General features: G+C 38.2%; 2 protein-coding genes and 14 non-coding genes across 26 annotated transcripts in view; 14 read left to right on the top strand and 2 right to left on the bottom strand.

Moving 5' to 3' along the window:
• LOC131544923 (calpain-5-like) overlaps nucleotides 1–26,815 on the top strand; it is a 58,295-nt gene that overhangs the window by 2,612 nt on the left and 28,868 nt on the right. Inside the window, exons 1-7 of one of the 11 annotated variants that reach the window (XM_058783455.1) lie at nucleotides 2,458–2,562; nucleotides 4,401–4,457; nucleotides 4,571–7,268; nucleotides 8,048–8,179; nucleotides 8,843–9,054; nucleotides 9,153–9,345; nucleotides 9,530–9,723. In XM_058783455.1, the coding sequence (XP_058639438.1) occupies nucleotides 7,104–7,268; nucleotides 8,048–8,179; nucleotides 8,843–9,054; nucleotides 9,153–9,345; nucleotides 9,530–9,723 (896 nt within the window). In that variant the 5' untranslated portion in view covers nucleotides 2,458–2,562; nucleotides 4,401–4,457; nucleotides 4,571–7,103. Of the gene's footprint in view, nucleotides 1–2,457; nucleotides 2,563–3,819; nucleotides 3,897–4,400; nucleotides 7,269–8,047; nucleotides 8,308–8,842; nucleotides 9,055–9,152; nucleotides 9,346–9,529; nucleotides 9,724–26,815 lie in introns of those variants that run through there. The other 10 variants (XM_058783450.1, XM_058783449.1, XM_058783451.1 and 7 more) reach the window with 10 other exon arrangements.
• Nucleotides 188–281, bottom strand: trnai-uau (transfer RNA isoleucine (anticodon UAU)). Its single transcript has 2 exons — nucleotides 244–281; nucleotides 188–223 (listed from the first exon to the last, which is right to left on the bottom strand). It is a non-coding gene; the product is annotated as a tRNA-Ile (tRNA).
• Nucleotides 442–2,555, bottom strand: cnpy4 (canopy FGF signaling regulator 4). Its single transcript, XM_058783457.1, has 6 exons — nucleotides 2,363–2,555; nucleotides 2,028–2,154; nucleotides 1,793–1,889; nucleotides 1,533–1,655; nucleotides 1,139–1,256; nucleotides 442–1,045 (listed from the first exon to the last, which is right to left on the bottom strand). The coding sequence occupies exons 1-6, from the start codon at nucleotides 2,439–2,441 to the stop codon at nucleotides 942–944; spliced, it is 648 nt and encodes a 215-aa protein (XP_058639440.1). The 5' UTR covers nucleotides 2,442–2,555; the 3' UTR covers nucleotides 442–941.
• trnai-uau (transfer RNA isoleucine (anticodon UAU)) lies at nucleotides 12,008–12,101 on the top strand. Its single transcript has 2 exons — nucleotides 12,008–12,045; nucleotides 12,066–12,101. It is a non-coding gene; the product is annotated as a tRNA-Ile (tRNA).
• On the top strand, nucleotides 14,689–14,782 carry trnai-uau (transfer RNA isoleucine (anticodon UAU)). Its single transcript has 2 exons — nucleotides 14,689–14,726; nucleotides 14,747–14,782. It is a non-coding gene; the product is annotated as a tRNA-Ile (tRNA).
• trnai-uau (transfer RNA isoleucine (anticodon UAU)) lies at nucleotides 15,586–15,679 on the top strand. Its single transcript has 2 exons — nucleotides 15,586–15,623; nucleotides 15,644–15,679. It is a non-coding gene; the product is annotated as a tRNA-Ile (tRNA).
• Nucleotides 16,483–16,576, top strand: trnai-uau (transfer RNA isoleucine (anticodon UAU)). The gene is made up of 2 exons: nucleotides 16,483–16,520; nucleotides 16,541–16,576. It is a non-coding gene; the product is annotated as a tRNA-Ile (tRNA).
• trnai-uau (transfer RNA isoleucine (anticodon UAU)) lies at nucleotides 17,379–17,472 on the top strand. The gene is made up of 2 exons: nucleotides 17,379–17,416; nucleotides 17,437–17,472. It is a non-coding gene; the product is annotated as a tRNA-Ile (tRNA).
• On the top strand, nucleotides 18,373–18,466 carry trnai-uau (transfer RNA isoleucine (anticodon UAU)). The gene is made up of 2 exons: nucleotides 18,373–18,410; nucleotides 18,431–18,466. It is a non-coding gene; the product is annotated as a tRNA-Ile (tRNA).
• Nucleotides 19,269–19,362, top strand: trnai-uau (transfer RNA isoleucine (anticodon UAU)). Its single transcript has 2 exons — nucleotides 19,269–19,306; nucleotides 19,327–19,362. It is a non-coding gene; the product is annotated as a tRNA-Ile (tRNA).
• trnai-uau (transfer RNA isoleucine (anticodon UAU)) lies at nucleotides 20,165–20,258 on the top strand. The gene is made up of 2 exons: nucleotides 20,165–20,202; nucleotides 20,223–20,258. It is a non-coding gene; the product is annotated as a tRNA-Ile (tRNA).
• Nucleotides 21,209–21,302, top strand: trnai-uau (transfer RNA isoleucine (anticodon UAU)). The gene is made up of 2 exons: nucleotides 21,209–21,246; nucleotides 21,267–21,302. It is a non-coding gene; the product is annotated as a tRNA-Ile (tRNA).
• Nucleotides 23,143–23,236, top strand: trnai-uau (transfer RNA isoleucine (anticodon UAU)). Its single transcript has 2 exons — nucleotides 23,143–23,180; nucleotides 23,201–23,236. It is a non-coding gene; the product is annotated as a tRNA-Ile (tRNA).
• On the top strand, nucleotides 24,037–24,130 carry trnai-uau (transfer RNA isoleucine (anticodon UAU)). The gene is made up of 2 exons: nucleotides 24,037–24,074; nucleotides 24,095–24,130. It is a non-coding gene; the product is annotated as a tRNA-Ile (tRNA).
• trnai-uau (transfer RNA isoleucine (anticodon UAU)) lies at nucleotides 25,087–25,180 on the top strand. The gene is made up of 2 exons: nucleotides 25,087–25,124; nucleotides 25,145–25,180. It is a non-coding gene; the product is annotated as a tRNA-Ile (tRNA).
• Nucleotides 25,981–26,074, top strand: trnai-uau (transfer RNA isoleucine (anticodon UAU)). The gene is made up of 2 exons: nucleotides 25,981–26,018; nucleotides 26,039–26,074. It is a non-coding gene; the product is annotated as a tRNA-Ile (tRNA).

Raw genomic sequence — 26,815 nt, 5'->3', positions numbered from 1 at the left:
AAAAAAGGTGTCCTGCAACTTAATTGCATATGTAGTTAGCATTGTTATCTGTTCTTCAAGACTATTTAATTCAAAGCACCTGACACTTAATGCCACCATAAGTACTTAATATCACTTCATTTAAGGATAGCTCTTATTAATAAAATCCCTACGTCGAGCTCATGTTGACCAGAAGGCATGTTAAAATTGCTCCAGGTGAGGCTCGAACTCACAACCTCGGCATCGCTTTGCTTTGTACTGCCTTATAAGTACCGCGCGCTAACCGATTGCGCCACTGGAGCCACACATTAAAACGGGATAGACTCATCAACTGACCTTAAATAGTTAATTGGACAGGATCGTTCACCATTGGAAAGACTGGCGAATGACGGACCAGACCAAAAGAGCTCCTACTGGCACTTTGGCCACCCACACAGACACATTAAGACGCCTCACTTATGATTTATAGCAAGAATCCATTATTTAAAAACATTGCTGTACATGTTACATCAGAAGAAAATATATTTAAAGTACCTCGCAATACAAAATCCTAAAAGCATCTTTTTGGTTTGTGCATGGTTGTGCAATAATGATAAATACGTATACAATTCCCTATAAAGTCGATCAGTAAAAAAACTGTTAGTGTTTGTAGTTGATCTAACACATCCCTTTAAGATAATACACAATAAAAGGCACATTTCAGTGTCTTCATTATTGATAACACTGAGAAATTCAAGATATCAGCATGGAAAAAGAGGTAAAACACCAAGGACTGTTCACATACCATGATCTGTCAAAAGTAACAGATTTGGAAAATTTTGAACACTGACAATTAGTGTTCATTACTGTAAAGTTCATGTGGATTTGAGGGAAAAATACTTTGATGTTTCCTTGGTTCCTGTAGTTTTGTGCAAAGATGTCATACAGATCGTATGCATTCATCAACCGTTATGGCTCTGCTTTCACAGTTCTCCTGCGTCATGGGTCTGTCTTCTGTTCTCTTCCTCATTCTCCTCTTTCAGTCCCTTTACACCCACGTCACCTTTCCATACCTCTTTCAAGCACTCTGAAAGAGATAAAAATAAGGCCTGAGAATAGTGGATTATTCGTAAAGGAAGGATTATATTATGAGACTGTGTGTTCGTGAATGCTGAGAGACCTTGGTCTGAGTCTCTGAGGACATGGGTTGCACAGAAAAACCTGTCTAGTCTCTCCTCTTGATGATGAAAGTACCAGTTCTCCACAATCTCCTCATACTCTTCCAACATGGTCTCACACTGTAATATAAACATGAAAAGAAAAAAATATATATATATATACACACACATTTCAATATATAAATTTGACCATACTGTCCCAGAAGGTATATTTTTCATTTAGAGAGACAGTATGTTGAGCTTCTTTTTAGCATTCTACAAATCCACAGTCCAGTTCATAAACACTATAAAACATTATTAGTAATCTCAAACAATAACTACATATAATTTATGAAAATGAAAACATGCAACTACACCACCCCACGGCTCTTTCTTTTGTTAGTGCATGAGTATTACCTGTCTCTTCAAGTCTGCCACCTCCACTGATGGTTCATCCCACAGTTCATAAGGGATACCCAGCTCTACCTTCACTCCCTTATCCACCAGGTTTTTCAGTGTGTTCATGGTTTGACTTGTGCCCTGACAAACACGGCGGTCTAAAATTATTTATCATTTTGCAAACACAATCCACACATTTAAAGTATCTCTGTAAATGAGAAATGACTAAATTTCATGCAGCTGAGGGCTGGGAAAGAGTGCTAAGGTGAGCTCGATACCTTGGCATAGCGAAGGCTCCCTGGTCTCTCAGCATGGACTTTATACTGCAGAATTCTTTCGCAGATGTTATCCATGGCCTCAGTGAGTCGCGTCTCTCTGGAAACAAATAAATCGCAATAGCAAGAGATGGGAGAACATTAGTACATTTAGTTTTTTTCCTAACCTTAAGGGTTTTGTTTTTTAAGCTTTCTCATAGGGACAGAACTGACATATCAATATGTCATCACTACTTACGAAGTGTTGTATTTGATTTTGCGCTTGCGCTTGCCAGTGTCCAAAACTTCTCCGAGCTCCAGAACTTCCTTCGAGCGGCCAGTTTTTTCCAGGGCGTCCTGCAGCTCCACTGTCAGTAATTTACAAACTATTAAAAGAGGGGGGGGAAAAAATGTAGAACCCGACAGAAGTTTCGTTTTGACTGAATAACTTACACATGCAAACATAAGTACAGAGGAAAACTTTGAACTAGGGAATATTTTTATATGAATTACATTATAGGAGAGTTTTTACAAAAATATTTACATTAAACACCTAGAGGCAAACGAAAGGATAGCCTACTTTCTGTTTCTTACCCTCGCATTTATTTGGTAATCGCTCCTCTTGGTTTGCCAAGACGAGGCTGTACATGCAAATAAAGAGAATGGCAAACATTTCCACAGTGACCTCTGTTTACAAACTTGGAATCAATAGAAGTGCACATTAAAGCCACATCGACATTTTTGAAAGTGGCTCAGACCAGTGGAACGGAGCATGCGCATTGCCACAGCCAATGGTAAGAAACAAGAAATGGCAAACAGAAAACGCATTATCGATTTAGGCATAGCTAATCGATACCACAAATCGTTGAGTTTAGTTCCAGAATCCCCGCAAAGATTAAAGTATGCGACCATAAACGTTTTCTGGTCAAAGTGAAAAAAAGTTTCATTTATTAACATAAATTCTTAGGATAGACTGAGAATATGAAATAAGCGCTTCAGGCATCGCATTACAGACACATCCTTAATTTCTTAATGTAGCCTCGTGTGGCAGGTTCAGTGTTTCTATGTCGACAGTTCTGAGCAATATTAAAAATGAAAAATGAAATATTTTAGAAAATGTTGAACTGTGTGTGTGTGTGTGTGTGTGTGTGTGTGTGACAAATGAGGACATAAATTTGTATAATGACAAGGGTATGACATGGGTATTACAAGGAGAAGGTGACTTTTCAGGACATTACCCCATGTCCCCACTTTTCAAAACGCTTATAAATCACACAGAATGGAGTGTATTGAAAATCTGAAATAGCACAAAGTTTACTGTAAGGGGTAGGGTTAGGTGTAGGGTTGGTGTAGAGCAATAGCACATATAGTTTGTACAGTATAAAAACCATTACGCCTATGGGATGTCCCCACTTTTCACAAAAACAAACGCGTGAGTGTGTGTGTGTGTGTGTGTGTATATATATATATATATATATATATATATATATATATATATATATTATTTATCTTATAATTCTCTGAAAACATTAAGGCCAACCCACACCAATGCTCTAGCCAAAGGCTATTATTGATAACTATAGAACATTAATCATGACCTTTTGGCTGTCAAGAAGACAAAAGCAGTATCTGTTTGATCTATTGTCCCACCTGACTCTTTGTGTCCTTGAGTGAGTTGAACAGGTTTAAAATTTAGTTTATGTGTATTTATAACAGAGACATGTAGATTGCATTAACTCAGCTGGCTGGCACTCAGTTTACAAGCCATTCTGTCATCTGCAAAAGCCATTTGGAAAAGCTATAAAACAGTGTTTCTTGGTAATAGTTTATTTGTCTCAAGTAAGAGATTAGCTGTTGGTATTGAAGTTTGTGTGCCTTCAGAGGGGTGTCTGGGTGTGTTACCTGGCTCTGGGCCCTCTTGAGGATTCATGTGACAGTGCCACACACTTATTGACAGCCGATATGGTATGATGAACCTTGTGGTGGGTGCCTGAGGGAGGGGGTTGAAAAGCAAAGGAGGGAGAATGATGAGAGGGATAACAAATGCAGACAGAGGACTGAGATAAGCACTATGTGAGAACTTGGGAATACCCAGAGTGAACAAGAAGGCCAGATCGTGAGTGAGACTGTGGGTGATTATGCACGTGTATGTGGGGGGAGCTGCATGCCTAATTAAGGGATTTGGAAAGGAGGGATAGACCATGTGTTAATGTAAGAGCGAGAGACACAGGAAGACAGCGATGAGGGAGACAGGTGGCAGTGGGAGAAGAGTTGCGCTCGCCATATTCATCTGAGGTTTCAGGTTCAGAGAGGGGGCATGAACAAATACACATTTTATAAAGAAAAAGAGGGAGAAAAGGGAAACCTTTAAAGAGGAAATATGCATACAATTAGATGGAACAAAAGCAAACAAGATACATGCACTAAATTGCCTTTGTTTTTATTGCACTGTTTACACATTTTACGGTAAATATTTAATGCACAAAAGTAGGCAAGTGGCCCTTCCTGGCTGTTTTGTGTCTTAATAGGAACCTTTTGTTTCATTGCAAGCTGAAAGTGTGTTTTGTGTGTGTATGTGTGCACACACTTGTCTCAGTATCAGTAATTGTTTGCTATGTCACTGTGTTTTCAGCTAGACTGGCTGCACGGATGGAGTTACATCCCCAAACAAATGACAGTCCACATGCAGGTAGACACGAACAGATGTAAAGGCACTTGATATACACAACATTACATGTTATGAGGATTAATTAAATGTTATATTGAAAATGCAAATGAATCCCAGAGTATTTACCCATTTAGAAGACACAAGGATACCCATACCTGGTCTACCGCACAAAACCTGGTTGTCACAGCGACGTCAAACAGAAAGAGAACACCTGCTACGCTGATCCTGTTATATTAGACACATGGACACTACTACTGCAAAATGACTGATGACTGAAGTCCTCATCTTGTATAAATACACTGCAAATAACAGCCTTACCTGAAAATAACTTAATTACCGGATACATTGCCACAAGGAAAATTTTACGCCAAGGCAAAGCAAAAAAAGGTGAGGTACAGGTAAGTGCTGCATCTATTTGTTAGTGGGATTGAATTTAGTTTTAAATATAAATTTTTCATTGTTTATACAGTGGTTTGCTTTACTATATAGGGATACATATATTACATGGGATAATTTAATTATAATTATTATTATTTATTCCATCAAATTATATTACCATGTAAAATTTTATTTCCAAGTGTTCAACTTATCAACTCAGACTGCACTTCATGGAAATTTTAAATTACATTATGATTTTACATGCTAATATGATATGGAGGAAAGGCTTAGACGGTGTTGTGACTTTATACGGCTTCATGGCAACATTGTTTATATGGAGTATATGCTGCACTGCAAAAGTATTCAAACCTTTAAGCGGTTTTCTTACTTACAAATCCCACTGAAATTAGGTTCTTTGTGATATTTTAATATTTGAGAATTGAAACTTCCAATTTGCGGCATTGTTTCACGTATTGTGAAATAAGGTGTTTGCAAAAAGATTCAGTCCTGTTGTAGAAGTTCTGGAGTTACACAGATGAAAAACAATTGCTCTAACAAGGATACAATTGCCCTACAATTGGTCTCCATATGTGAAACATTAAAATAACTACCATTTCCTGACAACTCCACTGTCAAGCATAATTATTCTGGTTCTGAGGTGAAAAAGTGTTCAAACAATTTTCTGGTCAAGTTGCTTTTTAGCCATAATTCAAAGACATATGTGTAAGTCAAGACTTGCCCACTCCTCAAAAAGAAAGAAAAACACTTAAGGTAATGCAGGATAGATGCTAATCACCAGAGATCAGGCATTTTGTTTAATAGAAGTGGGAATGAGTGGTGCAAATTTTACCAGGAGAATGATACCAAATGCAGACTCAAATTTACATTGAAATGGCTTGAGAACAAAAAGCTGAATGTTCAGCAAAGGGCCAGTCAAAACCCTGATCTCAGTCCAACTGATGATCTGTGACAGATTTCGAAAATTGCAGTGCATCAGTGTTATCTGACTAACCAGAACAACCTGTGGTGCAAATCTGCATAGAAGAATAAGCCAGAATCAAACCTGAACAGTGTGTGCTGCAAGCTGGTCCAAAATATCATAATTGTTAATATTGTTAATGATATAATTGTTTTTTATTTGTTATTAATTAAATACATTTTTACAAATATTTTCTAACAAAAAAATGTTGCAATAGTAATAATAAGCAAAAGTGTCAGTATTTTATATTAATAGTTTCAGATTGGCTAATTAAAATATCAAAGAGATATAAAACTGAATATGTTTATAATGTTCTGTGTTGGTGTTTTTTGTTTGTTAAACTCTGATTCATTCCCTCAGTGAGGTAAGTCAAGAGTGCAGTGCTAGTGTTGGCCTGTCCGGTATGTGCACACAACTTGGATCCAGACTACACACATACACAAGCACTAACGCAAACTTACAAACACTCATAGGTGGCTCATATACCAGCACACTTAGCTGGCCCCTGGCCTCCCCGTGCCCCTTGCCAGAACCCCAATAGCTAACATGTCCCCTAAATCATATCCCTTTCCACATACACACACTGTCTCTCATGTACACCAATACACGTATAGTCTTGACTTTAATATGAGATATCCAATCACTCTTAAACCCTGATCCCAAACCCCTCTAAACGTATTTTATTTTGATGTTTTTATGTGCAAAAGGGACTCCTGACACATTAACCTCTCCAGGGCATGTCTAACCCTTCTCCATTTCCAAGGGAAACTACACCGTCTGCAAATACACCGTTACCCAATCATCCCTGAAACTAAAGCTAAACTCGAGGTTACAGGACGACACTTAACATTGTGGTTTACAGATTCTGCCGGATGTGACTGCTGTGGAACAAAGGCGTCACTTTAACAGAAATAGGATATAAAAAAACCTTTTTGTGCTTAGGTAGTTTTATTTTATTTTATTATTTTATTTTATTTTATTTATTATATTCCGGAATAATCACTGAAAATGGTTTGATTTTAAATTAATCTCACGTAACTCAGATGTAGATTATTGTCTATTGTGTCCAATGTCATTATCAGGCATCATTATTTTTAATATTTATTGTGTGCATATATAATAGTCAATTCTATTTTATCCTCTCATATTTTATTGCATTCTATTTAACTCTTAATACATCAATTTTCCCCAGCTTCTCCCTTAGCATATTAATATTTCTCTTCATTTGTCCACAACTTTTCTTCTTTCTTGTTTATTTTCCTTTTCTCTCATCTTCTCCCCAGCTTCTTTCCGCGTTTCCCCTTTGCAGTATGCCAGAGAAAGTGTGTAAGTTTCAAGGTCAGTGTTATCACAAGCTGAAGAGATCATGTCTGAGGCGAGGGGCTCTGTTCCAAGACCCATTCTTTCCTCCTTCAGCTGAGTCACTGTTCTACAAAAGGACACCCCCTCCAGGACTGACGTGGAAGAGACCTAGGGTAAGAGAAGCTGACAGTGAACCGTAGCTTTCCATTTTAAATGTGTTTATGTGTTAATAGTTAATTTTGTAAATTTTTAAGAGTATATTATCATGTAGATGGCCTTAAAGATTTTGTTGGTGCTAAAAGTATAACACCACAATAATGGAAAAAAATATTAAAAGAAAGTATTTCCTTTCTTTAAAAGAGTACAGTACAGTCTGATGTTACTGTACATATGGTCTGGTGGCAGGCCAGTATTTTCTGACCCTCTCAGTGAGTGGATCTATCCTGGTGACTCTTGAGATTCTAAATGTGGCTGCATAGTCAGCAGCATAAGAGATATGTTTAATTAAAGGCTTTCTGACGGCTGCAAGGCGTCGGTAACTTGATTCTTCAAAGAGTGCATGTGTTGTGTGTATGGCTTCAAATGAAGGAGATTACCAACATATTATGCTACATTTACATGTGATATGCTGACAAAACTAATAGACATTTAAGGCAGCAATATTCTAAAATTTTAAGCAAAATTCAAAAAGCCACATTTTGATTTGGAGAGCTACTTTCCTGCTTAGTCCTAGTTTGTGCAAAATCTTTTTAGTCAGGAAAATGTAATTAAAATGTTAATTAATTAACATTAGACAAATTATGTCATTATAGCACTATGTTTTTTTCCTGCTTTTTACTTATCTACTTTTGCAAAAAATGATTTATTATTCTGAAATGTTTCTTTAATGAAATGGGTAGATGTAACCATATACACATACAAATTATTTAAGGGTCTTCTGTCTTACACCCAGGAACTGTGTAAAGATCCTCGACTATTTGTGGATGGAATCAGCACAAGGGATCTGCACCAGGGCAGTCTGGGTAACTGCTGGATGGTGGCAGCCACATCATGTTTGGCAGCAGAATCCTCACTCTGGAAGAAGGTCAGAAAATATATGTATGTGTGTGTGTGTGTACCTGTTTTTCTATTCAGGTGGGGACTTAAACCTGAATACACACAGACTCATGGGGACTCATGTCACGGTGGGAACCTAAATTGAGGTCCCCACAGGTAAACAAGCTAATAAATCACACAGAATTAAGTTTTTTGAAAATCTAAAAATGCAGAAAGTTTCCTGTAAGGGGTAGGTTTAGGTGTAGGGAAGAAGAATATACGGTCTGTACAGTAGAAAAAGCATTACGCCTATGTGTGTGTGCGTGTGTAAAAATTTTTTTTAAAGAAATATATACTTTTATTCAGCAAGGATGCATTAAATTGATCAAAAGTGACAGTAAAGACATGTAAAATATTACAAAAGATTTATTTTTCAAATAAATCCCATCACAGGAATAAACTACATTTTAAAATATATTAAAATGGTAAAAGAGCTCATTTAAATATAATAATAGATATTCACAAATAATATTCTCAATATATCTAGTTTTTACTGTATTTTTGATCAAATAATTGCAGAAACATTAAAAAATCTTACCAACCCCAAACATTTGAATGGTGGTATTTTTAATGGGTTTTACTGATTGCTCATTTATCAAGATTTCACTCCTGTTCTCTCTTTCTCCTTACTTTTTAAATGTCTCTTATTCAGGTGATCCCAGACCATGCTGAACAGGAGTGGCACCCAAAGCGCCCAGATCTGTATGCTGGAATTTTTCACTTCCGTTTCTGGCGACTGGGCCAGTGGACAGATGTCGTGGTCGATGACCGTTTACCAGTCAGTGAGGATGGAACGCTGCTCTTTTGCCGTTCTGCAACTCCACGGGAATTCTGGAGCGCTTTGTTGGAGAAAGCCTATGCCAAGTGAGATGCTTGTCACATAAGAGAAAATCGTTTCAATAAATTAAAGCTCTTTTATTTAAAAAACAAAAAACTGTGTCTCTGTCTCTTTGCCTTTTTAGGCTAAATGGGTGTTATGAGGCTTTAGAGGGAGGTAATACAGCCGAAGCCCTAGTTGATTTTACTGGTGGCGTCTCTGAACCATTGAGTTTGAACCAGGAGGAGCTGATCCAGCATGCTGACCAGAGAAAAATGCTGTTTCAGACACTAGCACAAGCACACAGCCATAAAGCACTCATCACCTGTTCCATTCGGGTCAGAAAACATGAGGAAAAACTTCTATTTTTTTTACAGTCTAAACTCCCTGCATATCAACTAACTAAAGCAAATACCACATATCTGCTCTGTGTCCTGATTGTAATAATGACACATTCAAGTCACAAGGATCTGATTTTCATGTGTTTCTTTTGTACACACTTTGTCTCTTTTTGTTTTGCAGCCAGCAGAAGGAGAGCAGGTAGAATCAGTTCTAGACTGTGGACTGATAAAGGGTCATGCATACGGTGTGACTGCATTCAAAAAACTTCGTATGTCAGAGACTCTGATTGGCATGTGTAACGCAACTCGTTTGCAAATGGTCCGGATGAGGAACCCTTGGGGCACAGCAGACTGGACAGGAGTGTGGAGTCTGGGGTGAGTTAATGGCTACCTATCTCTCTCAGAAGCACAAAATCAATGAATAATCATGGTTAGCAGACCCCACAATTAGACAATTTAATTGAGTTATTGGCGTTTCCCATGGTTCTCTGAAAACAGTGCTGCAATTGATTGGTGCACAGTACTTATAAGGTACAAAGAAGAGCAATACCAAGGTTGTGTGTTTGAGCCTCACTTGGAACATGATTTTAGGAAGACATTCAAGTGGGAAATGTATAGATGAATACAGAAAAGATATAGAAAATGGCTAATATAGTTGGTCTTTCATGTTAGACTCTATACTAGGATAGAGACGTTTTTGTAAGTCAAGGGTTAACTTAAAATGAGGTGGACACTCTGTAGGTGCTGATCTTCCAACAATGTGACTTGGAAGTTGAGACTTGTGTATTTAAGCTCCATATTCAATTTCTGTAATCGAACATCTTGGGTTGGCTTTTCCTATAGTGTTTGGTAATGCATCTTTGCCAATTGTCATCACAGCTCCAGTGGCACAATCGGTTATCGGGCCTCATTTATAAAGTGTGCATACGCACAGATTTGATCTTAGAGTGTACATAAACTTAAATCCACGCCAGCGCTAATAAAAACTGCTTTTGACGTGGAAAAGTGCGTAGCGTCACATCAGGGTCTGAGCAGACATTTTCTTGTCTGAGCACTGCAGGTTTTTGAAAATGTAATCTGTTCTTGCAGCTCGCTGTTCTAAATTAAAGGATTTGGACGATGACTGGTGATATTTTATATGTTAATGACATTAATTAGGAGTCGTTTAGAAGGCAGAGAGCTAAACCCTTCAGTTGCGCACAAGTTTAAGATCATTTGCAATTCATAGATTTCACAGCTGAAAGAGAGGCGTACGTGCGTTTTCTGTGCGTACGTTCATTCTATGAATCACATGTCTTCATATTTGAGAGATGATCGTAAGATCAAATTCAGGATGGTTTCTATAAATGAGGCCCAGTGTGTGGTACTTATAAGGCAGTACAAAGCAGAGCAATGCTGAGGTTGTGAGTTTGAGCCTCACCTGAAGCATGGTTTTACGATTCAAAAGTCATTCCAGTTGAAAAAGAATTTGAAGTGAAAAGCTAACGTGAAAGAGTTTTGGCTGTCCATCTTCAGTTGAGGCTGACACTCTGTAGCATAGGTGCTAATCTTCCAAAAATGTGAGAATTGGAAGCTGGGATTGGTGTATTTAAGCTTCATAGCCCATTTCTGTAATTGAACATTTGGAGGTGGCTTTCCCTATAGCGTTGGCATCAACAGCTCCAGTGGCTTAATTGGTGAGCGTGCAGTACTTATAAGGCAGTACCAATGAGTGAGATTTGAAAGTTGGGGCTTGTGTTTTCAAGCATCTTTGGGACAGCAACTCGAGTGGTGTAATCGGTTAGCATGTGGTAGTTATAAGGCAATACAAAGCAGAATGATGCCGAGGTTGTGAGTTCAAGCCTCACCTAGAGCATGGTTTTAAGTATGGAAGAAACATGCTAGAAAAAATTTGATTAACAACTAATGTCAAAAATAAACCACAGTTTTAGGATGCAAGAAACAAGATCAAAAACTAACATAAAAGATACATAAGCGGCACCATTCCCCTTAGATTCTATAGTTAAATAGAGACATTCCAGTAAAAAGATATTTCAAGGTCTTAAGTTAAAGATCTCACCAAGATTAGCTGGCAATCTTTATTTGAAGTGGACACTTTGTAGCGTATCTGCTAATGTTCCAATGAGGGATATTTGGAAGTTGGGACTTGTGTATTAAAGCACCTTTAGACCAACAGCTCCAGTGGTGAAATTGGTTAGTGCACGGTACTCATAAAGCAGTACAAAGCAGAGTTCAATCCTCACCTGGAGCATGGTTTTAGGATGCAAGAAAACATGCTAGTAGAAATTAAATCAAAGACATATCCATCACCATTCACCTTAGATTCTATACTTTAATAGGGACATTCCAGTATGAAAAGAATTCAAGGTCTTAAGTTAAAGACCAGGCTAATATTGGCTGGCAATCTTTAACTGAGGTGGACACTTCATACTGTATCTGCTAATGTTCCAAAGAGTGAGACTTGGCAGTTGTGGCTTGTGTATTCAATCATCTTTGGAACAAAAGATCCAGTGGTGCAATCGGTCAGTGCGTAGTACTAATCTTCCAATAATTTGAGATATGGAAGTTGGAATTTGTGTATTCAAGCTTCATAGGCCATTTCTGTAAATGAACATTTGGAGTTGGCTTTCCTTATAGTGTTAACATCTTTGAGTCAACAGCTCCAGTGGCGCAATCGGTTAGCGCGTGGTACTTATAAGGCAGTACAAAGCAGAGCAATGCCGAGGTTGTGAGTTCGAGCCTCACCTGGAGCACAGTTTTAGGATGGAAGAAACATACTAGAAAAATTAGATCAACGACTAATGTCAAAAATAAACCACAGTTTTAGGATGCAAGAAACAAGATCAAAACTAACATAAAAGATACGTAAGTGGCACCATTCCTCTTAGATTCTATAGTTAAATAGAGACATACCAGTAAAAGATATTTCAAGGTCTTAAGTTAAAGATCTCACCAAGATTAGCTGACAATCTTTATTTGAAGTGGACACTTTGTAGCGTATCTGCTAATGTTCCAATGAGGGATATTTGGAAGTTGGGACTTGTGTATTAAAGCACCTTTAGACCAACAGCTCCAGTGGTGAAATTGGTTAGTGCACGGTACTCATAAAGCAGTACAAAGCAGAGTTCAATCCTCACCTGGAGCATGGTTTTAGGATGCAAGAAAACATGCTAGTAGAAATTAAATCAAAGACATATCCATCACCATTCACCTTAGATTCTATACTTTAATAGGGACATTCCAGTATGAAAAGAATTCAAGGTCTTAAGTTAAAGACCAGGCTAATATTGGCTGGCAATCTTTAACTGAGGTGGACACTTCATACTGTATCTGCTAATGTTCCAAAGAGTGAGACTTGGCAGTTGTGGCTTGTGTATTCAATCATCTTTGGAACAACAGATCCAGTGGTGCAATCGGTCAGTGCGTAGTACTAATCTTCCAATAATTTGAGATATGGAAGTTGGAATTTGTGTATTCAAGCTTCATAGGCCATTTCTGTAAATGAACATTTGGAGTTGGCTTTCCTTATAGTGTTAACATCTTTGAGTCAACAGCTCCAGTGGCGCAATCGGTTAGCGTGGTACTTATAAGGCAGTACAAAGCAGAGCAATGCCGAGGTTGTGAGTTCGAGCCTCACCTGGAGCACAGTTTTAGGATGGAAGAAACATACTAGAAAAATTAGATCAACGACTAATGTCAAAAATAAACCACAGTTTTAGGATGCAAGAAACAAGATCAAAAACTAACATAAAAGATACGTAAGTGGCACCATTCCTCTTAGATTCTATAGTTAAATAGAGACATACCAGTAAAAAGATATTTCAAGGTCTTAAGTTAAAGATCTCACCAAGATTAGCTGACAATCTTTATTTGAAGTGGACACTTTGTAGCGTATCTGCTAATGTTCCAATGAGGGATATTTGGAAGTTGGGACTTGTGTATTAAAGCACCTTTAGACCAACAGCTCCAGTGGTGAAATTGGTTAGTGCACGGTACTCATAAAGCAGTACAAAGCAGAGTTCAATCCTCACCTGGAGCATGGTTTTAGGATGCAAGAAAACATGCTAGTAGAAATTAAATCAAAGACATATCCATCACCATTCACCTTAGATTCTATACTTTAATAGGGACATTCCAGTATGAAAAGAATTCAAGGTCTTAAGTTAAAGACCAGGCTAATATTGGCTGGCAATCTTTAACTGAGGTGGACACTTCATACTGTATCTGCTAATGTTCCAAAGAGTGAGACTTGGCAGTTGTGGCTTGTGTATTCAATCATCTTTGGAACAACAGATCCAGTGGTGCAATCGGTCAGTGCGTAGTACTAATCTTCCAATAATGTGAGATATGGAAGTTGGAATTTGTGTATTCAAGCTTCATAGGCCATTTCTGTAAATGAACATTTGGAGTTGGCTTTCCTTATAGTGTTTACATCTTTGAGTCTGCAGCTCCAGTGGCGCAATCGGTTAGCGTGGTACTTATAAGGCAGTACAAAGCAGAGCAATGCCGAGGTTGTGAGTTCAAGCCTCACCTGGAGCACAGTTTTAGGATGGAAGAAACATCCTAGAAAAATTAGATCAACGACTAATGTCAAAAATAAACCACAGTTTTAGGATGCAAGAAACAAGATCAAAAACTAACATAAAAGATACGTAAGTGGCACCATTCCTCTTAGATTCTATAGTTAAATAGAGACATACCAGTAAAAAGATATTTCAAGGTCTTAAGTTAAAGATCTCACCAAGATTAGCTGGCAATCTTTATTTGAAGTGGACACTTTGTAGCGTATCTGCTAATGTTCCAATGAGGATATTTGGAAGTTGGGACTTGTGTATTAAAGCACCTTTAGACCAACAGCTCCAGTGGTGAAATTGGTTAGTGCACGGTACTCATAAAGCAGTACAAAGCAGAGTTCAATCCTCACCTGGAGCATGGTTTTAGGATGCAAGAAAACATGCTAGTAGAAATTAAATCAAAGACATATCCATCACCATTCACCTTAGATTCTATACTTTAATAGGGACATTCCAGTATGAAAAGAATTCAAGGTCTTAAGTTAAAGACCAGGCTAATATTGGCTGGCAATCTTTAACTGAGGTGGACACTTCATACTGTATCTGCTAATGTTCCAAAGAGTGAGACTTGGCAGTTGTGGCTTGTGTATTCAATCATCTTTGGAACAACAGATCCAGTGGTGCAATCGGTCAGTGCGTAGTACTAATCTTCCAATAATGTGAGATATGGAAGTTGGAATTTGTGTATTCAAGCTTCATAGGCCATTTCTGTAAATGAACATTTGGAGTTGGCTTTCCTTATAGTGTTTACATCTTTGAGTCAACAGCTCCAGTGGCGCAATCGGTTAGCGCGTGGTACTTATAAGGCAGTACAAAGCAGAGCAATGCCGAGGTTGTGAGTTCAAGCCTCACCTGGAGCACAGTTTTAGGATGGAAGAAACATCCTAGAAAAAATTAGATCAACGACTAATGTCAAAAATAAACCACAGTTTTAGGATGCAAGAAACAAGATCAAAAACTAACATAAAAGATACGTAAGTGGCACCATTCCTCTTAGATTCTATAGTTAAATAGAGACATACCAGTAAAAAGATATTTCAAGGTCTTAAGTTAAAGATCTCACCAAGATTAGCTGGCAATCTTTATTTGAAGTGGACACTTTGTAGCGTATCTGCTAATGTTCCAATGAGGGATATTTGGAAGTTGGGACTTGTGTATTAAAGCACCTTTAGACCAACAGCTCCAGTGGTGAAATTGGTTAGTGCACGGTACTCATAAAGCAGTACAAAGCAGAGTTCAATCCTCACCTGGAGCATGGTTTTAGGATGCAAGAAAACATGCTAGTAGAAATTAAATCAAAGACATATCCATCACCATTCACCTTAGATTCTATACTTTAATAGGGACATTCCAGTATGAAAAGAATTCAAGGTCTTAAGTTAAAGACCAGGCTAATATTGGCTGGCAATCTTTAACTGAGGTGGACACTTCATACTGTATCTGCTAATGTTCCAAAGAGTGAGACTTGGCAGTTGTGGCTTGTGTATTCAATCATCTTTGGAACAACAGATCCAGTGGTTCAATCGGTCAGTGCGTAGTACTAATCTTCCAATAATGTGAGATATGGAAGTTGGAATTTGTGTATTCAAGCTTCATAGGCCATTTCTGTAAATGAACATTTGGAGTTGGCTTTCCTTATAGTGTTTACATCTTTGAGTCAACAGCTCCAGTGGCGCAATTGGTTAGCGTGTGGTACTTATAAGGCAGTACAAAGCAGAGCAATGCCGAGGTTGTGAGTTCGAGCCTCACCTGGAGCACAGTTTTAGGATGGAAGAAACATACTAGAAAAAATTAGATCAACGACTAATGTCAAAAATAAACAACAGTTTTAGGATGCAAGAAACAAGATCAAAAACTAACATAAAAGATACGTAAGTGGCACCATTCCTCTTAGATTCTATAGTTAAATAGAGACATACCAGTAAAAAGATATTTCAAGGTCTTAAGTTAAAGATCTCACCAAGATTAGCTGACAATCTTTATTTGAAGTGGACACTTTGTAGCGTATCTGCTAATGTTCCAATGAGGGATATTTGGAAGTTGGGACTTGTGTATTAAAGCACCTTTAGACCAAAAGCTCCAGTGGTGAAATTGGTTAGTGCACGGTACTCATAAAGCAGTACAAAGTAGAGTTCAATCCTCACCTGGAGCATGGTTTTAGGATGCAAGAAAACATGCTAGTAGAAATTAAATCAAAGACATATCCATCACCATTCACCTTAGATTCTATACTTTAATAGGGACATTCCAGTATGAAAAGAATTCAAGGTCTTAAGTTAAAGACCAGGCTAATATTGGCTGGCAATCTTTAACTGAGGTGGACACTTCATACTGTATCTGCTAATGTTCCAAAGAGTGAGACTTGGCAGTTGTGGCTTGTGTATTCAATCATCTTTGGAACAACAGATCCAGTGGTGCAATCGGTCAGTGCGTAGTACTAATCTTCCAATAATGTGAGATATGGAAGTTGGAATTTGTGTATTCAAGCTTCATAGGCCATTTCTGTAAATGAACATTTGGAGTTGGCTTTCCTTATAGTGTTTACATCTTTGAGTCAACAGCTCCAGTGGCGCAATTGGTTAGCGTGTGGTACTTATAAGGCAGTACAAAGCAGAGCAATGCCGAGGTTGTGAGTTCGAGCCTCACCTGGAGCACAGTTTTAGGATGGAAGAAACATACTAGAAAAAATTAGATCAACGACTAATGTCAAAAATAAACAACAGTTTTAGGATGCAAGAAACAAGATCAAAAACTAACATAAAAGATACGTAAGTGGCACCATTCCTCTTAGATTCTATAGTTAAATAGAGACATACCAGTAAAAAGATATTTCAAGGTCTTAAGTTAAAGATCTCACCAAGATTAGCTGGCAATCTTTATTTGAAGTGGACACTTTGTAGCGATCTGCTAATGTTCCAATGAGGGATATTTGGAAGTTGGGACTTGTGTATTAAAGCACCTTTAGACCAACAGCTCCAGTGGTGAAATTCGTTAGTGCACGGTACTCATAAAGCAGTACAAAGCAGAGTTCAATCCTCACCTGGAGCATGGTTTTAGGATGCAAGAAAACATGCTAGTAGAAATTAAATCAAAGACATATCCATCACCATTCACCTTAGATTCTATACTTTAATAGGGACATTCCAGTATGAAAAGAATTCAAGGTCTTAAGTTAAAGACCAGGCTAATATTGGCTGGCAATCTTTAACTGAGGTGGACACTTCATACTGTATCTGCTAATGTTCCAAAGAGTGAGACTTGGCAGTTGTGGCTTGTGTATTCAATCATCTTTGGAACAACAGATCCAGTGGTGCAATCGGTCAGTGCGTAGTACTAATCTTCCAATAATGTGAGATATGGAAGTTGGAATTTGTGTATTCAAGCTTCATAGGCCATTTCTGTAAATGAACATTTGGAGTTGGCTTTCCTTATAGTGTTTACATCTTTGAGTCAACAGCTCCAGTGGCGCAATCGGTTAGCGCGTGGTACTTATAAGGCAGTACAAAGCAGAGCAATGCCGAGGTTGTGAGTTCGAGCCTCACCTGGAGCACAGTTTTAGGATGGAAGAAACATACTAGAAAAAATTAGATCAACGACTAATGTCAAAAATAAACCACAGTTTTAGGATGCAAGAAACAAGATCAAAAACTAACATAAAAGATACGTAAGTGGCACCATTCCTCTTAGATTCTATAGTTAAATAGAGACATACCAGTAAAAAGATATTTCAAAGTCTTAAGTTAAAGATCTCACCAAGATTAGCTGGCAATCTTTATTTGAAGTGGACACTTTGTAGCGTATCTGCTAATGTTCCAATGAGGGATATTTGGAAGTTGGGACTTGTGTATTAAAGCACCTTTAGACCAACAGCTCCAGTGGTGAAATTGGTTAGTGCACGGTACTCATAAAGCAGTACAAAGCAGAGTTCAATCCTCACCTGGAGCATGGTTTTAGGATGCAAGAAAACATGCTAGTAGAAATTAAATCAAAGACATATCCATCACCATTCACCTTAGATTCTATACTTTAATAGGGACATTCCAGTATGAAAAGAATTCAAGGTCTTAAGTTAAAGACCAGGCTAATATTGGCTGGCAATCTTTAACTGAGGTGGACACTTCATACTGTATCTGCTAATGTTCCAAAGAGTGAGACTTGGCAGTTGTGGCTTGTGTATTCAATCATCTTTGGAACAACAGATCCAGTGGTGCAATCGGTCAGTGCGTAGTACTAATCTTCCAATAATGTGAGATATGGAAGTTGGAATTTGTGTATTCAATCATCTTTGGAACAATAGATCCAGTGGTGCAATCGGTCAGTGCGTAGTACTAATCTTCCATTAATGTGAGATATGGAAGTTGGAATTTGTGTATTCAAGCTTCATAGGCCATTTCTGTAAATGAACATTTGAGTTGGCTTTCCTTATAGTGTTTACATCTTCGAGTCAACAGCTCCAGTGGCGCAATCGGTTAGCGCGTGGTACTTATAAGGCAGTACAAAGCAGAGCAATGCCGAGGTTGTGAGTTCGAGCCTCACCTGGAGCACAGTTTTAGGATGGAAGAAACATACTAGAAAAAATTTGATCAACGACTAATGTCAAAAATAAACCACAGTTTTAGGATGCAAGAAACAAGATCAAAAACTAACATAAAAGATACGTAAGTGGCACCATTCCTCTTAGATTCTATAGTTAAATAGAGACATACCAGTAAAAGATATTTCAAGGTCTTAAGTTAAAGATCTCACCAAGATTAGCTGGCAATCTTTATTTGAAGTGGACACTTTGTAGCGATTCTGCTAATGTTCCAATGAGGGATATTTGGAAGTTGGGACTTGTGTATTAAAGCACCTTTAGACCAAAAGCTCCAGTGGTGAAATTGGTTAGTGCACGGTACTCATAAAGCAGTACAAAGCAGAGTTCAATCCTCACCTGGAGCATGGTTTTAGGATGCAAGAAAACATGCTAGTAGAAATTAAATCAAAGACATATCCATCACCATTCACCTTAGATTCTATACTTTAATAGGGACATTCCAGTATGAAAAGAATTCAAGGTCTTAAGTTAAAGACCAGGCTAATATTGGCTGGCAATCTTTAACTGAGGTGGACACTTCATACTGTATCTGCTAATGTTCCAAAGAGTGAGACTTGGCAGTTGTGGCTTGTGTATTCAATCATCTTTGGAACAACAGATCCAGTGGTGCAATCGGTCAGTGCGTAGTACTAATCTTCCAATAATGTGAGATATGGAAGTTGGAATTTGTGTATTCAAGCTTCATAGGCCATTTCTGTAAATGAACATTTGGAGTTGGCTTTCCTTATAGTGTTTACATCTTTGAGTCTACAGCTCCAGTGGCGCAATCGGTTAGCGCGTGGTACTTATAAGGCAGTACAAAGCAGAGCAATGCCGAGGTTGTGAGTTCGAGCCTCACCTGGAGCACAGTTTTAGGATGGAAGAAACATACTAGAAAAATTAGATCAACGACTAATGTCAAAAATAAACCACAGTTTTAGGATGCAAGAAACAAGATCAAAAACGAACATAAAAGATACGTAAGTGGCACCATTCCTCTTAGATTCTATAGTTAAATAGAGACATACCAGTAAAAAGATATTTCAAGGTCTTAAGTTAAAGATCTCACCAAGATTAGCTGGCAATCTTTATTTGAAGTGGACACTTTGTAGCGATTCTGCTAATGTTCCAATGAGGGATATTTGGAAGTTGGGACTTGTGTATTAAAGCACCTTTAGACCAACAGCTCCAGTGGTGAAATTGGTTAGTGCACGGTACTCATAAAGCAGTACAAAGCAGAGTTCAATCCTCACCTGGAGCATGGTTTTAGGATGCAAGAAAACATGCTAGTAGAAATTAAATCAAAGACATATCCATCACCATTCACCTTAGATTCTATACTTTAATAGGGACATTCCAGTATGAAAAGAATTCAAGGTCTTAAGTTAAAGACCAGGCTAATATTGGCTGGCAATCTTTAACTGAGGTGGACACTTCATACTGTATCTGCTAATGTTCCAAAGAGTGAGACTTGGCAGTTGTGGCTTGTGTATTCAATCATCTTTGGAACAACAGATCCAGTGGTGCAATCGGTCAGTGCGTAGTACTAATCTTCCAATAATGTGAGATATGGAAGTTGGAATTTGTGTATTCAAGCTTCATAGGCCATTTCTGTAAATGAACATTTGGAGTTGGCTTTCCTTATAGTGTTTACATCTTTGAGTCAACAGCTCCAGTGGCGCAATCGGTTAGCGCGTGGTACTTATAAGGCAGTACAAAGCAGAGCAATGCCGAGGTTGTGAGTTCAAGCCTCACCTGGAGCACAGTTTTAGGATGGAAGAAACATACTAGAAAAATTAGATCAACGACTAATGTCAAAAATAAACCACAGTTTTAGGATGCAAGAAACAAGATCAAAACTAACATAAAAGATACGTAAGTGGCACCATTCCTCTTAGATTCTATAGTTAAATAGAGACATACCAGTAAAAGATATTTCAAGGTCTTAAGTTAAAGATCTCACCAAGATTAGCTGGCAATCTTTATTTGAAGTGGACACTTTGTAGCGATTCTGCTAATGTTCCAATGAGGGATATTTGGAAGTTGGGACTTGTGTATTAAAGCACCTTTAGACCAACAGCTCCAGTGGTGAAATTGGTTAGTGCACGGTACTCATAAAGCAGTACAAAGCAGAGTTCAATCCTCACCTGGAGCATGGTTTTAGGATGCAAGAAAACATGCTAGTAGAAATTAAATCAAAGACATATCCATCACCATTCACCTTAGATTCTATACTTTAATAGGACATTCCAGTATGAAAAGAATTCAAGGTCTTAAGTTAAAGACCAGGCTAATATTGGCTGGCAATCTTTAACTGAGGTGGATTTCATACTGTATCTGCTAATGTTCCAAAGAGTGAGACTTGGCAGTTGTGGCTTGTGTATTCAATCATCTTTGGAACAACAGATCCAGTGGTGCAATCGGTCAGTGCGTAGTACTAATCTTCCAATAATGTGAGATATGGAAGTTGGAATTTGTGTATTCAAGCTTCATAGGCCATTTCTGTAAATGAACATTTGAGTTGGCTTTCCTTATAGTGTTTACATCTTTGGAACAACAGATCCAGTGGTGCAATCGGTCAGTGCGTAGTACTAATCTTCCATTAATGTGAGATATGGAAGTTGGAATTTGTGTATTCAAGCTTCATAGGCCATTTCTGTAAATGAACATTTGAGTTGGCTTTCCTTATAGTGTTTACATCTTCGAGTCAACAGCTCCAGTGGCGCAATCGGTTAGCGCGTGGTACTTATAAGGCAGTACAAAGCAGAGCAATGCCGAGGTTGTGAGTTCGAGCCTCACCTGGAGCACAGTTTTAGGATGGAAGAAACATACTAGAAAAATTAGATCAACGACTAATGTCAAAAATAAACCACAGTTTTAGGATGCAAGAAACAAGATCAAAACTAACATAAAAGATACGTAAGTGGCACCATTCCTCTTAGATTCTATAGTTAAATAGAGACATACCAGTAAAAGATATTTCAAGGTCTTAAGTTAAAGATCTCACCAAGATTAGCTGGCAATCTTTATTTGAAGTGGACACTTTGTAGCGATCTGCTAATGTTCCAATGAGGATATTTGGAAGTTGGGACTTGTGTATTAAAGCACCTTTAGACCAACAGCTCCAGTGGTGAAATTGGTTAGTGCACGGTACTCATAAAGCAGTACAAAGCAGAGTTCAATCCTCACCTGGAGCATGGTTTTAGGATGCAAGAAAACATGCTAGTAGAAATTAAATCAAAGACATATCCATCACCATTCACCTTAGATTCTATACTTTAATAGGGACATTCCAGTATGAAAAGAATTCAAGGTCTTAAGTTAAAGACCAGGCTAATATTGGCTGGCAATCTTTAACTGAGGTGGACACTTCATACTGTATCTGCTAATGTTCCAAAGAGTGAGACTTGGCAGTTGTGGCTTGTGTATTCAATCATCTTTGGAACAACAGATCCAGTGGTGCAATCGGTCAGTGCGTAGTACTAATCTTCCATTAATGTGAGATATGGAAGTTGGAATTTGTGTATTCAAGCTTCATAGGCCATTTCTGTAAATGAACATTTGGAGTTGGCTTTCCTTATAGTGTTTACATCTTCGAGTCAACAGCTCCAGTGGCGCAATCGGTTAGCGTGGTACTTATAAGGCAGTACAAAGCAGAGCAATGCCGAGGTTGTGAGTTCGAGCCTCACCTGGAGCACAGTTTTAGGATGGAAGAAACATACTAGAAAAATTAGATCAACGACTAATGTCAAAAATAAACCACAGTTTTAGGATGCAAGAAACAAGATCAAAACTAACATAAAAGATACGTAAGTGGCACCATTCCTCTTAGATTCTATAGTTAAATAGAGACATACCAGTAAAAGATATTTCAAAGTCTTAAGTTAAAGATCTCACCAAGATTAGCTGGCAATCTTTATTTGAAGTGGACACTTTGTAGCGATCTGCTAATGTTCCAATGAGGGATATTTGGAAGTTGGGACTTGTGTATTAAAGCACCTTTAGACCAACAGCTCCAGTGGTGAAATTGGTTAGTGCACGGTACTCATAAAGCAGTACAAAGCAGAGTTCAATCCTCACCTGGAGCATGGTTTTAGGATGCAAGAAAACATGCTAGTAGAAATTAAATCAAAGACATATCCATCACCATTCACCTTAGATTCTATACTTTAATAGGACATTCCAGTATGAAAAGAATTCAAGGTCTTAAGTTAAAGACCAGGCTAATATTGGCTGGCAATCTTTAACTGAGGTGGATTCATACTGTATCTGCTAATGTTCCAAAGAGTGAGACTTGGCAGTTGTGGCTTGTGTATTCAATCATCTTTGGAACAACAGATCCAGTGGTGCAATCGGTCAGTGCGTAGTACTAATCTTCCAATAATGTGAGATATGGAAGTTGGAATTTGTGTATTCAAGCTTCATAGGCCATTTCTGTAAATGAACATTTGGAGTTGGCTTTCCTTATAGTGTTTACATCTTTGGAACAACAGATCCAGTGGTGCAATCGGTCAGTGCGTAGTACTAATCTTCCATTAATGTGAGATATGGAAGTTGGAATTTGTGTATTCAAGCTTCATAGGCCATTTCTGTAAATGAACATTTGGAGTTGGCTTTCCTTATAGTGTTTACATCTTCGAGTCAACAGCTCCAGTGGCGCAATCGGTTAGCGCGTGGTACTTATAAGGCAGTACAAAGCAGAGCAATGCCGAGGTTGTGAGTTCGAGCCTCACCTGGAGCACAGTTTTAGGATGGAAGAAACATACTAGAAAAAATTAGATCAACGACTAATGTCAAAAATAAACCACAGTTTTAGGATGCAAGAAACAAGATCAAAAACTAACATAAAAGATACGTAAGTGGCACCATTCCTCTTAGATTCTATAGTTAAATAGAGACATACCAGTAAAAAGATATTTCAAGGTCTTAAGTTAAAGATCTCACCAAGATTAGCTGGCAATCTTTATTTGAAGTGGACACTTTGTAGCGATCTGCTAATGTTCCAATGAGGGATATTTGGAAGTTGGGACTTGTGTATTAAAGCACCTTTAGACCAACAGCTCCAGTGGTGAAATTGGTTAGTGCACGGTACTCATAAAGCAGTACAAAGCAGAGTTCAATCCTCACCTGGAGCACAGTTTTAGGATGCAAGAAACAAGATCAAAACTAACATAAAAGATACGTAAGTGGCACCATTCCTCTTAGATTCTATAGTTAAATAGAGACATACCAGTAAAAGATATTTCAAAGTCTTAAGTTAAAGACCAGGCTAATATTGGCTGGCAATCTTTAACTGAGGTGGACACTTCATACTGTATCTGCTAATGTTCCAAAGAGTGAGACTTGGCAGTTGTGGCTTGTGTATTCAATCATCTTTGGAACAACAGATCCAGTGGTGCAATCGGTCAGTGCGTAGTACTAATCTTCCAATAATGTGAGATATGGAAGTTGGAATTTGTGTATTCAAGCTTCATAGGCCATTTCTGTAAATGAACATTTGGAGTTGGCTTTCCTTATAGTGTTTACATCTTTGAGTCAACAGCTCCAGTGGCGCAATCGGTTAGCGCGTGGTACTTATAAGGCAGTACAAAGCAGAGCAATGCCGAGGTTGTGAGTTCGAGCCTCACCTGGAGCACAGTTTTAGGATGGAAGAAACATACTAGAAAAATTAGATCAACGACTAATGTCAAAAATAAACCACAGTTTTAGGATGCAAGAAACAAGATCAAAAACTAACATAAAAGATACGTAAGTGGCACCATTCCTCTTAGATTCTATAGTTAAATAGAGACATACCAGTAAAAAGATATTTCAAAGTCTTAAGTTAAAGATCTCACCAAGATTAGCTGGCAATCTTTATTTGAAGTGGACACTTTGTAGCGATTCTGCTAATGTTCCAATGAGGGATATTTGGAAGTTGGGACTTGTGTATTAAAGCACCTTTAGACCAACAGCTCCAGTGGTGAAATTGGTTAGTGCACGGTACTCATAAAGCAGTACAAAGCAGAGTTCAATCCTCACCTGGAGCATGGTTTTAGGATGCAAGAAAACATGCTAGTAGAAATTAAATCAAAGACATATCCATCACCATTCACCTTAGATTCTATACTTTAATAGGGACATTCCAGTATGAAAAGAATTCAAGGTCTTAAGTTAAAGACCAGGCTAATATTGGCTGGCAATCTTTAACTGAGGTGGACACTTCATACTGTATCTGCTAATGTTCCAAAGAGTGAGACTTGGCAGTTGTGGCTTGTGTATTCAATCATCTTTGGAACAACAGATCCAGTGGTGCAATCGGTCAGTGCGTAGTACTAATCTTCCAATAATGTGAGATATGGAAGTTGGAATTTGTGTATTCAAGCTTCATAGGCCATTTCTGTAAATGAACATTTGAGTTGGCTTTCCTTATAGTGTTTACATCTTTGGAACAACAGATCCAGTGGTGCAATCGGTCAGTGCGTAGTACTAATCTTCCATTAACGTGAGATATGGAAGTTGGAATTTGTGTATTCAAGCTTCATAGGCCATTTCTGTAAATGAACATTTGGAGTTGGCTTTCCTTATAGTGTTTACATCTTCGAGTCAACAGCTCCAGTGGCGCAATCGGTTAGCGCGTGGTACTTATAAGGCAGTACAAAGCAGAGCAATGCCGAGGTTGTGAGTTCGAGCCTCACCTGGAGCACAGTTTTAGGATGGAAGAAACATACTAGAAAAAATTAGATCAACGACTAATGTCAAAAATAAACCACAGTTTTAGGATGCAAGAAACAAGATCAAAAACTAACATAAAAGATACGTAAGTGGCACCATTCCTCTTAGATTCTATAGTTAAATAGAGACATACCAGTAAAAAGATATTTCAAGGTCTTAAGTTAAAGATCTCACCAAGATTAGCTGGCAATCTTTATTTGAAGTGGACACTTTGTAGCGATTCTGCTAATGTTCCAATGAGGATATTTGGAAGTTGGGACTTGTGTATTAAAGCACCTTTAGACCAACAGCTCCAGTGGTGAAATTGGTTAGTGCACGGTACTCATAAAGCAGTACAAAGCAGAGTTCAATCCTCACCTGGAGCATGGTTTTAGGATGCAAGAAAACATGCTAGTAGAAATTAAATCAAAGACATATCCATCACCATTCACCTTAGATTCTATACTTTAATAGGACATTCCAGTATGAAAAGAATTCAAGGTCTTAAGTTAAAGACCAGGCTAATATTGGCTGGCAATCTTTAACTGAGGTGGACACTTCATACTGTATCTGCTAATGTTCCAAAGAGTGAGACTTGGCAGTTGTGGCTTGTGTATTCAATCATCTTTGGAACAACAGATCCAGTGGTGCAATCGGTCAGTGCGTAGTACTAATCTTCCAATAATGTGAGATATGGAAGTTGGAATTTGTGTATTCAAGCTTCATAGGCCATTTCTGTAAATGAACATTTGAGTTGGCTTTCCTTATAGTGTTTACATCTTTGAGTCAACAGCTCCAGTGGCGCAATCGGTTAGCGCGTGGTACTTATAAGGCAGTACAAAGCAGAGCAATGCCGAGGTTGTGAGTTCGAGCCTCACCTGGAGCACAGTTTTAGGATGGAAGAAACATACTAGAAAAATTAGATCAACGACTAATGTCAAAAATAAACCACAGTTTTAGGATGCAAGAAACAAGATCAAAACTAACATAAAAGATAATGTAAGTGGCACCATTCCTCTTAGATTCTATAGTTAAATAGAGACATACCAGTAAAAGATATTTCAAAGTCTTAAGTTAAAGATCTCACCAAGATTAGCTGGCAATCTTTATTTGAAATGGACACTTTGTAGCGTATCTGCTAATGTTCCAATGAGGGATATTTGGAAGTTGGGACTTGTGTATTAAAGCACCTTTAGACCAACAGCTCCAGTGGTGAAATTGGTTAGTGCACGGTACTCATAAAGCAGTACAAAGCAGAGTTCAATCCTCACCTGGAGCATGGTTTTAGGATGCAAGAAAACATGCTAGTAGAAATTAAATCAAAGACATATCCATCACCATTCACCTTAGATTCTATACTTTAATAGGACATTCCAGTATGAAAAGAATTCAAGGTCTTAAGTTAAAGACCAGGCTAATATTGGCTGGCAATCTTTAACTGAGGTGGACACTTCATACTGTATCTGCTAATGTTCCAAAGAGTGAGACTTGGCAGTTGTGGCTTGTGTATTCAATCATCTTTGGAACAACAGATCCAGTGGTGCAATCGGTCAGTGCGTAGTACTAATCTTCCAATAATGTGAGATATGGAAGTTGGAATTTGTGTATTCAAGCTTCATAGGCCATT

The sequence above is a fragment of the Onychostoma macrolepis genome, chromosome 07 (genome assembly GCF_012432095.1).
Source record: "Onychostoma macrolepis isolate SWU-2019 chromosome 07, ASM1243209v1, whole genome shotgun sequence".
Lineage (NCBI taxonomy): Eukaryota > Metazoa > Chordata > Actinopteri > Cypriniformes > Cyprinidae > Onychostoma > Onychostoma macrolepis.
The sequence above is the reverse complement of the archived record's forward strand: the minus strand, read 5'-3'. Positions and strand labels throughout refer to the sequence as shown.

What these genes read in the sequence shown, in the direction of transcription:
- cnpy4 (XM_058783457.1), bottom strand. Translation starts at nt 2,441, where the DNA reads ATGTTTGCCATTCTCTTTATTTGCATGTACAGCCTCGTCTTGGCAAAC. An exon ending in ATTACCAAATAAATGCGAGG is followed by an intron (nt 2,155 to 2,362) that starts GTAAGAAACAGA and finishes CTCTTTTAATAG; the next exon opens with TTTGTAAATTACTGACAGTG. An exon ending in GGAGCCTTCGCTATGCCAAG is followed by an intron (nt 1,656 to 1,792) that starts GTATCGAGCTCA and finishes CGTGTTTGTCAG; the next exon opens with GGCACAAGTCAAACCATGAA.